This window comes from Phaethon lepturus, unplaced genomic scaffold (genome assembly GCF_000687285.1).
Source record: "Phaethon lepturus isolate BGI_N335 unplaced genomic scaffold, ASM68728v1 scaffold14555, whole genome shotgun sequence".
NCBI lineage: Eukaryota > Metazoa > Chordata > Aves > Phaethontiformes > Phaethontidae > Phaethon > Phaethon lepturus.
In genome coordinates, this window is record NW_010542814.1 from 42,235 (window position 1) to 59,261 (window position 17,027).

A 17,027-nucleotide genomic window follows, 5' to 3' on the forward strand; every position below is an offset into this window, starting at 1 on the left:
TTCGGATTTACACACTTATGAGAAAAATAAACATTAAATGAAACCAGAGATATTTATGAAATCACAGTGACTACAGAAATGGGTAGAAGGTTGCCAACAAAATCATGACTATTAATAAACCTGTAATAAACCTGTAATAAAATGGTAATTAATAGCATAAAAATATAGCTAGAGCATATTGGAAAAAAGCAAGATGTATAAGATGCTGTCCACATGCAAGTTCATGTTCTATGTAGAAGTTTCATGCAGGTTTCACCATGAAACAGAACTAGTACTGATAAATAGTTGAAAACTAACTTAAAAAACCATAAATAAATTATTTCAGTTTTGTATATATGAATGTCAGCTATCAGGAGGGCTCAGATTTTGGGAGGAATATGTGACTACAGGAAAATGATGATGTTACAGATAGAGTCTGGAAATTTCTCAATGGAGTTCTTTATATAAGCAGGGTTCATGATGTTGAGCAACAAAGTAAATTTCAGATCTCTTCAAAATATTTGTCTAGTGTGGAAATAAATGTTTCTGAGAATAAGTGAGGTGAAACATCACTTACAATTTTAAGAAAATGAAGCTAATTGCGTTTCATTTCCTTTTCAGCTTTGTAGTTTTCAATGCTGAGTATTGAGAGCCACCTTGTGGCCTTAGTTTTTAATGCACATGTTTTATGGTCGGTTGAAAGGCCGTTTTTCATTGTTTCACTTCAGAGCATTTTGAAGATAGACAATTACAAATAAATACATAAATATGTTCTACTTCCAGAACTTCTTCCTTCTACTTCATCTAGCCTGAAGTGCAGCTCTCTGCTTGACCTGAAAGATGGGTTCTTTACATTCGTATGAGATTTCTGAGATATTTTTTTCTTATTCGCTCGTTTCTTTTTCTCTTCTTTTCTTGCATACGTTAGTGGATGATAATATAAAACACAAGACAGATAAATTACATGTATAAGAAGTATAATGTATAATATACTTGTACTGTATAATATACTTTTATAGTATATATATGTGCAAAGTGATGTATAGTAATTTAATATGGACTATATTCACTTGCTAAAAAATTATAAATTCGTGAACAGTGCATGTTTTAGGAAGCTAACAAAATTTGACAACTTTAAACATTTATTTTTCTATGTCTGCTAGCAATTGTTTTGATTACTGGAATAACAGTTAATAGCAAATAGAACAATTCAGTATTTATATCTTTAAAGTTTGTATTTACTCTTATGAAATATATGTATGAAATTAGTTTCAGGCATCAGAACTGGGATTAGTTGGAGAATACACAGGACGATGAATTGATTACTCTTGGACACAGATTCACAAAATGGATTTTTTAATTCTTTTCTTTCTGGAGGAGACACATACCAAAATTTATTGTGACTATAAAGGGGCTGATGTAAATACAGGAAGTCATTATCTAAAATGACAATCTAGATTTTCCTGAATTCAGTTTTTGGTTCTGTAATGTAAGTATATGCTGTGCGTAAAGGTGGAGATTGAAGTAGTACTACTACTCTACCAAGCATTTTTTTCCGGGATTTTGAGGGGTAGGGATGGGATCCCCCATAAAGTTTATACTTAGTTCTGATATTACTGGAAACCTTTTTTCTGCTATGGCTAAATTTGTACTGAGGACTCTCAGACAACTTAGGGTTTCATGGGTAACTCGTTTCAACACAAAACTCAAATTTTACTCTCAAGCTAAAAATTAAATCAGTAACTGTAGAAATCTGCACAGATAAGGAAAAAAAAACACTTAACATCTGCTAACCTTTTTTGTTGTTAGGGGAAAGTTGAGATTAACTAGGCATTTAATCCCATTCTTTGTCTGACAACAGCAGTTTAGGAACATTTCAGTTACAGTATGTCCTTATGAACATTGTCACATTGGAGAATACTGTTTCTTGTCATATGTTTAAATAGCGCTATGACCTGTAATGAGTGCGGTGATGACAGATTCTGTGGATGTATTGCATAATTTTTTCCATGGCAAATGAAGGGCTATGAGAATGTAATACCTTATGGGGAGGTGCATAATTATATTTTGAGTTTCTAACAAGTATGAAAGCAATTTATGATAAATAATGCCTCCTGATTAAGTTGCCATTGTCACCGATAAAAAGGATGTAAATTCTCCATTCCGATTTGTACTATCATGTTCTTTAGTTCTGTTCAGGCATTTAAAACCATAGGATGATCTGATTAATTTTCACGTATAGGGCCATTAACTTTTCAATTGTTTCTTCGGTTTTTCTGTGATAGGAGTTATTCAGTATCAGCGGGGATTGGTGTGAAGACAGATAATGCAAATTCCAATTTACTTGGAATAGTGAGTGATAATTAAGAGCTATTATTGATATGTGCCATCTGGGAGTGTTGAGACAATGCCACCTGAGTCAGTTACAGTAGAAATTTGTTGCAACGCAAAGTTATTTGAGGGTCTATTTTGTCCTTAATTCTTTCCAGGATAATTCTTGTTCATTAATCTAAATCTGAAACACGCCAGTGGAGTGATTTTCAGACTAAGATTATAGCACACAGATTTTAGGAGGCTGCACATGGTAACTACAAATGCACCATGTGTCTGAGCTCCTGCTGTAGTTGGTGGAGTTCAGTGCATTTCAGGCAGTGGAGCCAAGAGGATGCCTGAGCTCAACCGTGAGCAGACACAGGGCGGTCGGGGAGCAGAAACCCTGCACAAGCCCTGCTGCCTGGTGCTCATTGACTGCGAAGGGTGCTCAGACTCCTACTTCAGCTGTACAGATATGCGTGCAGACATCTACAGTGTTTTAATCTCAGCCTGAACACTGCCATATCAAGCTGCTGGCAAAGTGGCCTGTCTCAAATGGTCAGGCAGTTACTTTACTTTGTAGGGACATTTCTCTGCATCAGACAGCATTAGCTGGCCCTCTTACCTTTGGTTTTAGCAGTGTGCAGATTAAACAAGTATGATGGAACTATCTAGTTACCTCAAGTGATGCCGCTTCAAAAAAGAAATAGAGTAGGAAGTCTATTCTAGGTTGAGCTAAAGATTGGAAAGACTATGCCAAGAATTATAAGTCATCAGCCTGATTTTATAAATATGATCAGAAAGTCTGTCTGATATCATCTCAGAAAATAGGCTCAGTAGGTTTACCCCTACTAAGTGGTCATGGGATAGTAGAGGTAACACCAGTGTTATAGGTAAGCGTAGCCTCTGTTTCTATTCTGTGTAAAATTTCTGTGACAAGATAATTGGCAATTCTGTATTTGGAGCTCAATAAATCAATTTAAAAATTAGCTGAAATCCAAATACAAAATTAACAGAAGGAAATACTTTTGTTGAATAGCTTCAGATGATTAGATTGGAATTTACAAAGTAAAATATTCTTAGATGTGTAAGACAATTTCTAAAGGTGAGTGATATGATCACCAAGTTTGCTTTACAATATATTTTATATTATTTATTATTTATACATTATGTTGTTTACAGTCATTTTGTATACAATAGATCTTATTTTATATTAACTTTCAAAGCGCATAATGAGAAAATCAAGTAAAACAGTAAAGGATTTTAAAATGTCTGCCACACTGAATCTAATGAAAAGATTGTACAGATTGCGAGAGTCAAAGATTCTCCACCCCTTTTATTCAGATTTTAATTCATAATTCAGTATTACCATCTTGAAACCACTGAAAACTGACATCCTGGTGACAACCCTGTAGTATGTGTTATGAAACTCCACAAACATGATATTTGCCTTAGCACTGAACAGGGGTATGTTGTTCAGTTCTATACAGTCAGATAAATTTTCTCTTTATATAGGAAAGCTATTAGTATGTCTTGAAAGTGATTGCAGTGTTAGTTATAGAACTATTTTACATAGATAGTATTAGTGTTCAGTCTTAAAGGCAAAACTTTTTTATTTTTATATATGTTTTTACTTCAACTTCAGTTATTTTTGTCATTTAAAACAATATAAAAGAGACTCAGTTTTAAAATGTTATTACTTCAAGAGGTAAATTATATAGACATACTAGTTTTAAAGCAAATGTTGGCATTGTATACTATTTGGTTTCTTCCTAGAGTCCTAACACCCCAGCAAATGCAGCATTAGAGATACAAGTTCAACGTTTAGGTAAAGTATTTTGCAAAGCCTTTTGAGATTAGGCTGCTCTTAAACAAAGGCAGAGTTGTGAGATGAAAAACATTTTTAAGGAGAGGAAATGAATGAAGAAGGTAGTGATTTGAACAGATATGACTATTAATTGTACAGAACAAAGACTGTTAATATAATTAAAAGATTAGAGAAAATGAAGCTCACAGTATGGCATCTTAACACTTTTGAACAGTCATTAGTGCTAACATATGCATGATAAATAAACAGAGTATGAAAAATGGAAATTAATCAGGGTTAGAAAGGGACTGTAGAAGCAACACAGCAGCTCTCCTCTGACCTGTTTTGTGCTCCTACGCTCTGCATTAAGTGAGAAGGTAACAATCTCTTTCCTTTGTCCTGTACCAGGTAGTTTAGTCTCCATGGTATGTTTGATATGTGAGATACTTTTTTAAATTTCCTCTGTGATCTATCTGCTATGTGGGTAAGACATTTAAAGGTAGCTTGCTAAAGAAGCTGTTTAGCCTGCTTTGAAATAACAGTATATGGATTACAGTATCTTAACAATAGCGAGCTGCTTAGTTTTGACAGAGGATTTCTAATCTAGTTTACAAACCCCAGACAAAGCAGATATAGATGAATTAATATCAATGCAATATTTTTTTTCCAATCTGTGTAAATATATTATGTATTACTTGCACAAGAAAATAAGTAATCCTTTGCTCAAAATATCAGCTTTGAAGAGGAGGGATATGTGCTAGGTACATGCTTAAAGAACTGTAGATGTAGAAAACAGTCTTTCAAACCCAAATTTAATTATGCATAATTGCCTTCATCTCTGTGATTTTTAAACTTTATAAAGCAATTATCTTGCAGGCTTCATGAAAGATGAAACCTAATGTCAGTAAGTGACAAAATATCAGGACTATAAAGGCTGGATTTGGGAGGATTTATTTATTTTAAAGAGAGGGGGATAATAAAACTTTTTTTTTTCCAGTAGATAGAGTTTAAAACTACAAGGGATCTCATAATTTAGCAGAGGTCTGTGAGAAAATGCCCTACATTTGAACAGGATCTGGCTGTAAAATGAGCTCTATGGAGGTGACTGCACAGTGCTCCTTTCTTAGGTCAGCTGGTTTCCTCTGGCAGCAAGCCTAATAGTTGCCTCAGTTTAACTGACAATCTGTCTCTAAATTCCCAAGTCTGCTCGACAAAAGAGCATAGTAATATAAAGCTGCTTGTTTCATCACTTACTAGGTGCTATTCCTGTGCCCTTTTAGGTGTTTAAAGGCATCATGTTACCTTTGAAACTGACTTTGAGTGGTGTCTAATAGTCCACAGGCTTCACAGTTCTGCACTGAGGTTGCAGAACTTCAGAGAGCAGCCTGCTAGTAATTTGGAATAAAACTAACAAAAAAGACAGCACAGTTGTCAAAAGTGTTGGTAATTATCAGGTGCTGGTATTGATAATCAGCTTAAGTCTTACAATTGTCATTTGTAAGATGTACTTTTTTGTCCTGAGGGTGCAGTGGAAAAATTTATGAAACAGTAAGGCAAGGCAGTAATTCTGGAGGAGTTGAGGTTATGGAAATCTGATGGGGCATGTATTTAAGTTGGGACAGGGGTACAAGGAATATAAAATTCATAGGAAACAGGTTTCAGTGGTCCCACCTGCTAAAGGTCTGGTTTCTTAAGAGATTTTTTTTTTTCTGTTAGTACTTTATCAGATAAAGTAAATTAATCTGATGATACAATAGAAACGTTGCAATATGAAAATACATAAAGATCTATAATTTTTCATATCCTTTGGACATTTCTCAAAAGTGCTTGTCCCATAAGATTTAACATTTGGTGACACTGAACTACAAAGTGTTACCAAGGAATCCTTGAAATGCTCTTAAAATAGCAAAGGCACAGGAGGAATAAAATGTCTTTAGTTCTGAGATTTGTTTAATAGTATTGGCACACAAATTAAAAAAAAAACACCTTTATGTGATGCTAATTACATCATGAATTTTCTTATGGGTCTTTGTATTACAAAGGTATCCGTGAAAAAACTTACTTTTATGGTGCTGCAGATGGTCTGATGTTCTAGTTTGGTTATCTTTTTTCCTTCTTAAAGTTCAGGTTACATACAAGTTACTTAATGAGTGGTGAGTATAATTTTAACCTTTTTTAGTTTAGGAAATTGTACCACTTTTATTGATTTGTTTTTTTTTTTAAATCATGTCTGCTTTGTATTTTTATGTTTATTTCTTCCATGCAGAAGCTAGAAAAGTGAAGCAACCGAGCCCCAGTACCAAATCAAAAGACATATCAAACCTAGGGCTCATCTCTCCAAAAGGAAAGAATTATTTTCCTGTTTTAAGATAAATTTCAACTTTTCATGGTCCTACATACTGATGCCAGTCTAAAACTGTTTGAAAACCCTGTAGACTATTAATTCATGCTGCATACTTCCAATCATCTATAAAAATTGTAAGAGAAATTTCAGTCTTCTGAAGAATCCTCAGTCTGTTACTTTGCATAGCTGTGAAGTTGTAGTGGACTGTTATGGTTTAATTATGAAATATGAAATATGCTTAATGGATTTTTTTCTTGCAAGGTTAATGATGTCTCAGTCAGTATAGCCTTTGAGGAGGATTTGCACTGAAAATTGTGATGATATGTAGTAAGTAAGCTTGCAGCTGTATTGGAAAGATCTTGAAAACACTTTCTGCTTTCATTGTCTCAGAGTAAAAATGCATCCAATATTTTCATGGCTCAGCAGAGTGGAAGTTTTGAGTATTACAAAGCAAATATAACAAATATTTTTATAGAAACCATGTAGTATCAGTTTCCTGTTGAAGCAGAAATATTAAAATCTTTGCACAGTTAAGCACAGCAACAAAAGGTTTAACTAGGTCTCTGGAGGGATGTCAGTATTCAAACCGAAACCGGTACAAATTCATCCATGCTGTTGCAATGCTACCCTTGCATGTCATCAAACTGTCTCTCTCTATCAATTTCTTTTCATGCTGTTTATCTTCCCTATACTGGCTAGTTTTCTAACAGCATACTGAAAACTTCTGCTGTCAGCAAAGCAGACCAAGATTGATCACTTTTTCATCTGTGTACCCACAAGTGGTTAACAAATATGGTGGCAGGACTTCCTGTCTGAAGGGCTGGAGAAGAATAGATACCTTGTATTTTACATGTTTCAGATATCTATTCCCAGAGAGAGAACAGTTGATTTCTAAATTGATGAGAAAAAAACAGAGCTTTACATGATTTTGCATGCATTTTAAAGTTGTGATGTTATACGATTAATTCAATCTTAATTGATGTATATTTTCATGTTATTGCTAAACTGAAATGTTTTGACACTTCTTTAATAAGACTTGAGAATATTTAGGCACAGATTTTTGTTCACTGTGAAGTCCAGATTTTATCATACTGAAACAGTACAAAAATGTCTCTAATTTTATTGCATTTGCTATAAACAATAGAAAGATGCTTATCATTATACAATATATGAAAATTATTAGGGTTTTTTACTGCATTTTCACTCAGCAGTGGATCTTAAACTGGGTCATTATAACCAACATTTCCTTTCTACCTAAACCTAGTGCTGTTTTCCTAAACCTAGTGCTGTTTTCCATGTGTGTTTACACGGATGAATTATTTTTCATTCTAACTTCTTAAACCCTTTTATCTCAGAATCAGTAATTCATTCAGTTGTAAGACAAGGCACCGCAGTCTGTCTTCAAATGAAATGCTAGGTTACTTTGGTCCGTGTTATAAAATTCTGGCTCAAGTTGAGGTAGTGTATTGTTTATACAAATAGTTCCTTTTTTGCTTCATAACAGCTAGACATTAAGTGAGGTAATTTCAAACTATGTCTGCATCCTTGGTTACTTGTTGCAAATCCATCATTTGTGCATGGTCAAACTTGCATTCGTGATTCTTTCATTCTTGGCTTGTCTGGGTGGCTCAAAAACATAGTAGTTTAGCAATACTAAATTTTTGTAGCTTCTATTGTCAGTGAGGTCTGTAAACAGTTTTATTTTCTGCATTATAGATTATAGAATTGAGGAATCAAAGATTAAATTAAATGTTTACCTCTTGTTCAGGGTTTTTAATCTGATTGCTATTCTTTCTCCTCCCATAGAATCTTATCTCATTCTCTGTGCACTGTATAACTTTTCCAGTGGAAAAAAGATGGGACTGCTGTGATGTAACTTAGTGTAAGAAGTTTCACACTGAATAAATCAAGAAGTTTCTGGACACCATATCAATCCATTCTTTAACTGGTAGTCATCACTCCCTAATGTGCCAACTGGATGAAACACAATCTTGTGCAATAAATAGGTTATGATCTGTGGTAATGCCAGGGCAGTAGAAAAATGTGCCAGAAATTCTGCCTTATACTTCCTTTCCTTGTCAATTAAAAAGAGAAGAAAAGGATAATTCATAGGAATTTTTTTGAAACTATTCTCTGATTGGAACACAAAACTGCAAAGTATGTTTTAAATCTGCATTATTTTGAAAAATCACAGTATTATGTATCATATGCAAAGTACATCAGGGGATCATTGAATAGCCAGATTTCAAATTCCCAACAGTTACAACTACTGTGTAAGTAGTGTTCCAGCAATAATTCATATTTTCTTTATTAGGAGAAAAATTACAATTTTTCACTCTTCACTTTTGAAAGCAGACAAGTCTTTTTGGTCCATATTTACAGAATTCATTTTCCTTTAAAGGGAACAACAGTGTTGTTTTTTTTTAAAGAACATCTATGAACACCAACCTTGTAAAATGTAGAAGAGTTAGCAACCTGGGCTGAAAAGTAAACTAAGTTTAAATAATAAAGATAAGCAAAAGAGTGTATTAAAATAGAAGTATCATCTAACCATATCTCAAGACTGGTAGTAATACACAAGGAAAATTGTATGGCTTTGAAGGTAAGAGGCCATTATTTCACTTGAATAAAAAATACAACTATGTTAGAACAAGATAGTAATAACTTGAATAGGCTGCTTGGCAATTGTTCCTAATTATCTAAACTTCTCCATTCTCTTTTTCATACAGTTTTTCTAATTGTGTTTTAAATACATTAAAACTGAATTCTTTGATACTTCATTCTTGCAGTGACTCTGTGTTTTACAAACTGCAGAAACGCAGTATGTTTTATAGAACGGAAATATTTTTTAAACTTCCAGTGAAGGTAGCTCTACCCTGCAGAAAATGATGTGTGCATGTAGAGAGAATTGCTTTTAGTACAACAGGTGAAAAATAATCTGTGGCCTGCTGAGGACTAAGGACAGAGAAATTCCTATTCTAAACAAGTATTTCTAAATTACAAATTTGACAGGAGACAACCCTAAATCAAGAGAAACCTGCATACACACAAAGAGGAGAAGGCTCAGAAGAAAAACCGTTATAATACTATAATACAGAGAATTAGTTCTGAATTCTGTGCTCCTGATGATTGCACTCAAAGAATTGTTATCTTTACACTGCTAGAGGAAGATGTTTAAGTAAAGCAGTCACACTACTCTCCTTTCTTTCTCCTTCAGAGGTATTTTTAGAGCACTTCACAGAACTTACTGAGGTGATTTCAGTAAATTGATCAGAGCAGTAACTCATAGGTTTAAACAATTCTAACTTCAATACAGTGAACTTAAATCTCCAGAGGGAGACAATTAGATTATTGACTCTTGCAGGAGAAATTCGAACTGATTCACATTTGTTTGCTCGAATTACCTTCTTCAAATACTGTCTTGCCAGGCACCCACTAATTATAACCCAGTAAGGATAAATGTTGGATGGAGGTATTACTTCAGGATAGCTATACAAAGTTAACAGCTAGATACATTAAAAAAGTGAGGATGTAGAGAATGAGCATGCATACTCATTAAGTCGAATAGCATATTGGCCAGCCTACATTCATTCAGAATGTATCTGCCAGGTCATGCAAGGCTTCTTGGTCGAGGGGAGCTCTCGGTAGTCTTTGTGTTCTTCAGAGGAACCAGCTGCAGGGTGAACAGTAAGTCAAGTTAATGCTGCTGTTCCCAGGAAAGAGTGAGGGAACTAATGTGAGGGTATATGAACACAGAAGCACTACCTGAATCCAACGTATTGAACTGTTGGGTGACTGATTTATAACTTTACAGAAGAGCTTCATGACAAGTTGTTTCTACCTGATTTAGTAGGTTCTATGTGTATTACTGTGTGTTTAGTAAATACTAATAATTTTCCTTTTCCTGCTGTTTCTTAAGGGGTATGGAAAGTAATACAAGATAAGGATCAATTGTTTAATATATATTCATCACAGAAATGTAGTCAACTTTTAAATCCTTCAGGGAAAATTTCTCTCAAAGTTAATTCTTTCCTTCTGTAATAAAATAATAATTTAATCTTGCTCTTACCACATAACATGCCACTTCATCCTTGTCCTAGAAACAGCTGCTGCTAGCTCAATTATTATGCAGACAGTGAAAGTTGAATAACACAAATAAAAGTTCTAATTCATAAAAGGAGAGTCCTCAATTAAAATCATTGTAGCTCAAATGCATTCCTTTTTTCTCCCTTTAGACACTAATCTGGATTTCTTCATGTTCAGTTTCTTTCATAAACTGTCAGATAGTGTTACTGCTCATCTTTATGGCTTAGTATTTTCTCTAGTTTTCTTATATTTGCTCAAACTGTGCACTTTAAGGAGTCTTATGGGGTTTTTTCTATTAAAAGAAATTATTATATTTTGACTTCATATTTAAAAAAACCTTCTCATGCTTTTATTGCCACTAAGTTTTGTTCTCTCACCTTTTAAACAGCAATTGTGTATAAAACAATAAAACTTAGGTTAAAGATTTAACTTCTATAGATTAATTAATATGCAATATGTATGTAGTACATTCTGAAAAGCAAAAGTGGTGACTGACTATGCAATCCTTTGATCATTTCTTTCCATTTCTCTTGGTCCTCATACATACTGAAGTCATGTTAGTTTTTTGTATTGAAGGAACAGGAATAAGCCCACTAATGGACTCTTCCAACTTCTTTTTCATTCTGCTTTTCCCAGCTGCCCTTTACTTCCTGAATGGGTGGAGACTTCTCCCATCTTACCTTGATCTCATAAATTTTGAAAGACAATCAGTATTCTTTAAATGAGAGAGCAGAGCAGATTCAGCAATATGATTAATATGAATGAGGGAGATGAGGCTTTTGTCTTGTTGGAACTTAAAACAATTTAGAAGGTCAACCTAAGAATTAGGTCTTCAGGAAAGCTACAAAATAGTTATTTTGGAAATAATTGAACTGTATTCATCACACAGTAGTAGTACTAATTAAAACTGCCCTTCATTGAAGGCTGCCGCAAAAGATAACTTTGTTTTAGGTGTCTGTGATATCTGTGCTCTCTGAGCACCAACACTCATCAAGTGAAGCTAATGAGGCCTCAAAATTAAGCGCTAGTACTTTGCAGGGTGTCAGGACAGTGCAGAGAATGAAGGATGGGAATAAATTGTTCAGAATTGCTCAAACCAGTGAACAAATATGATGGTGCATTCTGAGCAAACTGCAAGTGCTGCCCTATGGTGAACTCCACAGAAAGGAAATTACAATGATTGAGTCTTATGGTCACAAGCATGAGGTTTTGCTATAGTAAGGTGATCGTGAGAAAAATACTAGAATAGCCTGTGCTATTTCTGGTACTGGAAGAAAATACATTATAGTCAAAAACTGTGTTATTAGTGGGGAAAAAACACCAAAATTCAAAGTTGCAAACAATATCTTCAAAATGAGGAAGAAGAAAAGAAAAATAAATAATTTACAGAAAAAAATAAATCTGATTTTACCAAGTAGTGGTGATCTGCTTAGTCTATCCTAGAAGAGGGTACCAACTGGAGATTAAAAAAAAAGACATAAATTGGTGTTTCACTTATCAAGAAGTAATTTATTGCCAGCTGCTTCTCATAATCAAGCTTTATTACTCTTCTTTATTTGATTTTTAGATAAAATAAGAAAAAATCTATAAGCCTATTAAAAATTTCATTCTTTGATTCATGTATTATTAGTAGCTCAGACAAAAAACGTGCAGCTTATGTATGATGATATCTTTGTGATACCAGATGCACGCAAAGGGTAAGGAAAGGTGTTATCTTTTTTAAGTATTTAGGTGAAATACTTGATTATATCTTTTTTCTGCTATGTATGCCTCACATTAAAAATAAGCAGGACATTTTTCTGTGTCTAATTGTGACATTTTTAATGTGTCTTAATAAAGAACTGCATGAAATTCAAGACATTGAAGGAGAAATATAGGTAACAGCAAGCTAAACTAGGAATTTATTTAATACATACTGTTTTAGATGCACACACATGTAAGCAAAGGTCATAAATCTATAGTCCTCTTGAGCAATGAGGGAGGGGAAAGAAAATCAATTCTAATCAGGATACCAGCGCCAGACCTCAGAATAACAACTTCTCCATACACCTGAGGCACTTAGTAACATTTCGTATAAATTTTAAGCAAAACTTTTTAGTCTGTAATAGAAGAAGATGGGACTAGTATAACTCTTTTTAGTTTCTCTTGCCTTATTTAGAAGTTGTTGGGTTTGTTGTCTCTGCAACCATTAAAATCCAGATTTAATAGAATAACCATGCAATTCATGGCACAACAGCTTAGGAGGTTTATTTCCAAGTACATTGCCATTAAAGGATATGCTGTGTGAGCAGTCTTCCAAGCCATCACTGAGATATGTGATTTATGTTTTTGTTTTATTTTCTCAAGCGTAACTTTAAAAAATTAGGTTAATTCATTGTTCTTGAAATAATTTGCCTTATACCTTTGTAATTTAAAATGCCCACAAATTTATGAAAAGATAATTAATTCAATTTCTGTGCAGTTAATGGAATCATCAAGGATAATTAGTGATTTGATTTGCTTGGCATTTGTTTTTTCCTATGTCAAAAGTGGGCTGTGAGTTTTTTGTTTTAAAAGAAAGTTCATCTTCTGTGTTGGAAAGTGTGTATTTGATGTGTCTCTAAACTGTTACTGTGCAACCTGGAAGTCTAGCACTTCAATAAATGAACAGACAAAACCTGTGAATATTAAGTATTTCAAAGATGTTGGTTTAGAATGTGTGGTAGATTTTAGAAGCATGCGGATATTCTTTCTAAACACAACTATATGGATAAGTTTAAGTGTACCTACATATTTTTAAACGGTTGATTAATCTTAAGCTTGTAAGTATTTGAATTATAGTCAAGATTAGCATTGCCATGTCTTAATGTGTTTTCTGCTTTCTCCTCCTTTTTCCTATATTCACAAGTTCCTTTCGCTAAATTGGTGAAACTGTAGTTCCTAAAACTGTAAACAAATACTGTTTCCTTCCATATATAGTACAAGATTTTACTCTTCTTAATTGCCCATTAGTAAATTGCCCTGTCTTTCAATCACATTACACAACATAAGAAATCAGTTTACAGACAAAGGTATGTATTTTTTAAGTTGAGATTTGAGAACAATATTTCATAGTATCACAGAAGAGTTTGGATTGAAAGGGACCTTTAAAGGCCATCTAGTCCAACACCCCTGCAAAGAGCAGGGACATCTTCAACTAGATCAGGTTGCTCAGAGCCCCGTCCGACCTGACCTGGAATGTTTCCAGGGATGGGGCAGCTACCACCTCTCTGGGCAACCTGTGCCAGCGGTTCACCATTCTCATTGTGAAAAATTTCTTCCTTAGATGTAGTCTGAATCTGCCCTCTTTTAGTTTAAAGCCATTACCCTTTGTCCTATTGCAACAGGCCCTGCTAAAATGTCTGTCTCCATCTTTCTTATAAGCCCCCTTTAAGCACTGCAAGGCTGCAAGAAGGTCTCCCCAGAGCCTTCTATTCTCCAGGCTGAACAACCCCAACTCTCTCAGCCTGTCCTTATAGGAGACGTGTTCTATGATCTCTCTGATCATTTTGGTGGCCTCCTCTGGACCGGCTCCAACAGGTCCATGTCTCCTGTGCTGAGGGCTCCAGAGCTGGACGCAGGACTCCAGGTGGGGTCTCACCAGAGCAGAGTAGAGGAGCAGAATCACCTCCCTCAGCCTGCTGGCTTTTTCAGCTACAGATTATAATATTTAATGTGTAATTTTTGATATTGAATAATTGTGCTTTTTTAAAAAGTTATTTTAATACCTGTAAAATAGTCATGTGCCACCAATACAACAAGCTCTACTAAAAAAGTGACATTTCTGACGGCTGTCCTATCACATAGGAAGATTGGCTTTATTTAAGACAAAAGATAATCACATTGTTAAATGCTTATATCATCTTCTGAATGTAATCAAGATCAATCCAAATTTCTGTGTCACAATTATTCTCAGATTTGCAGCTGAAGTAAGTTTTCCACATGCCTGTCGTCTGTGAGATTTCTTGTTGATATACTATAAATGCAAACCTTGGTGTTTGTGTTCTTTATGAAGTATTTGTTTCTATTCGCAGACTCATAAAGAATAAGCTTCATGAACTGCACTGCCACTTTCTCAATTTCTTATTTATTAATTTTTAAGCGCTACAACAGTTAATTAAATTTGCCAACAAATCATGTGTAGTTAAAAGCTGTTTGATTTCCTTTAAATGAATAGTAAATAATTACTGTGAAAGCAGGAAATATTGAGAAACTGGATAATTGTGAGGCTGAGAAATGTGGTTTTTCTACAGTATTTTTCTTTTCATATCCTTCTTTATAATTGCATTCCCATCTCCCTATTTATTTCCGTGTTTGCAGAGATTTAGTGTTCATTTTTGGCACTATGCCAGTACTGTGAACCATATTTTGCTTTGCTTTACCGACTCTGGATCCCTTAAGTCATCTTTCAGTGGCTGTGTGTCAGGAAATAGTAAATGTAAAGATTTTTAAAAAGAAGAATAATAATTACCATTTGATTTAGAATTAATTCACTGTAATATACAAGGCTGAAAATGATAGTCAAAACTGATAGTCAAAAAATTCTTAACTCTTTTCTGGTCTGTGGAAAAGTAGAAATTCTCTGCTGACGATGATAATAAAGAAATCTGTTTTAAGGGAAAGATTAGAGTCATCATTACCACAACCCTCCTGGTGTCATATTCAGCAGCAATTGATTTTGGAAGGCAATGAGTGCAGCTGTTAGGTATGTGGAAGAGATGGGAGGAAAATCAGAGATGTTTGTGGCAAATCAGTAATATTGAAACATGATCATCTGAGGAACCAGTCGACATGGGCAAGGGTCAAGAGATTGTATACGGCATGCTTTCTGACCTTATGTTTGTGCTGGTTTTGGCTGGGGTAGAGTTAATTTTCTTCACAGTAGCTAGTATGAGGCTATGTTTTGAATTTGTGACCAAAACAGTGTTGATGATAGAGGGATATTTTTGTTATTGCTGAGTAGTGCTTACACAGAGTCAAGGGCTTTTCTGCTTCTCACACCATCCCACCGAGTAGGTTGGGGCTGCACAAGAAGCTGGGAGGGGACACAGCAGGGACAGCTGACCCCAACTGACCAAAGGGATATCCCATACCATATGACATCATGCTTAGCATATAAAGCTGGAGGAAGAACAAGGAAGGGGGAGACGTTCGGAGTTATGGCATTTATCTTCCCAAGTAACCATTACACATGATGGAACCCTGCTTTCCTCGAGATGGCTGAATACCTGCCTGCCCATGGGAAGCAGTGAATGAATTCCTTGTTTTGCTTTGCTTGTGCACGCAGGTTTTGCTTTACTTATTAAACTGATTTTATCTCTACCTATGAGTTTTCTCACTTTCACCCTTCTGTTTCTCTCCCCCTTCCCACCAAGGGGGGAAGTGAGCGAGCAGCTGTGTGGTCCTTAGTTGCCAGCTGGGGTTAAACCATGACAATATTTGAGCTCCTATAAGCTTTGTTGAAGATCCTTTATTCCAGTTTACAACAGGGTTACCCTGTCTTTCTTCCTGTCATCTTAATTGTCATAAAAGATCTGTACTTCTTTAGCCGAAAGGCATGTTTCTGAATGGAAAGACAACTATTCCCATTGGGCTGAAATGGCATGAACTCTTGTGGTTTCGGTTTCCTCTTTAAGTGGTTGGTGTTCTTTTTTCCTTCCCTGTTGCTTCTGGAAGACAGAACCAATTTGAGTTTCAGAATTTAGTGTTTGGAAGGCAAGTGTATTAGTTTTTCTTAACTTTGAGTCAATAGTCAGTTTAGGTGAAGCATGATAAAACTAGGACCCAGAAAAAAGGCAGACATGCTTATGGACCTCATACACAGTGGGAGGCTGGAGGACCTGAGGTTTTGCAGACTGAGATCCCAGCCTCCTACACATGGGGAAGGTAAAAATGAGGGGTAGATGAACAGATTGATTCCATACTATGAATTTATTAATCCATGCTATGCCAAGCTGACGCAGTGGTCGTGGTGGAGAAGGGTATGTTAAGTATAGCGTGTGGCCTGCTGCCTTAAGTCTGTCCTAGCTGCCTGCATAGTCTGAGAGAGTTGCTTTTAAGGAAAAGCAGTATGTGAATTCTCATTTCCAGTGTTCATATTGGTTATCAGTAAATTTGCATCTCTGATTAAGTGAAGCTATATTTTTATAAAAGTATTCTTTTAAACAATTAAGTGTATTCTTTGAAAATTAAGAATAGAAGTCAAATTCATTCACAGAAAGTCATGACATACTGGCATTGACAAAAAGTTTGACATTAATAGAAATAGATCCTTTCATATGACTCATAATAATATTCAACATGCGTGTTTTCCGTAATTTTTTTAATGCAGTGCTTCTTGTACTGTAATTAGAAGTGAATTTAATTTTTATGCTTGTTCATTCTAGGTACAGAGATCCAGAAATAAGCAGTTACGTGAGCTGTTTCCAGATGGATTTAGTATTCATCCTGCAGGCATGCTGAGGCCAGGCAGAAGTCTGG

The 17,027-nt window shown here is 35.0% G+C and overlaps 1 protein-coding gene across 1 annotated transcript in view; it reads left to right on the forward strand.

Moving 5' to 3' along the window:
- Window positions 1–17,027, forward strand: part of ASCC3 (activating signal cointegrator 1 complex subunit 3) — a gene marked incomplete at its 5' end in the record, with an annotated part of 156,710 nt that overhangs the window by 35,458 nt on the left and 104,225 nt on the right. The window contains one exon of the mRNA XM_010288161.1: window positions 16,934–17,027. This exon is cut by the window's right edge and continues 122 nt beyond it. Coding sequence (XP_010286463.1) covers window positions 16,934–17,027 — 94 coding nt within the window. The remainder of the gene's footprint in view (window positions 1–16,933) is intronic.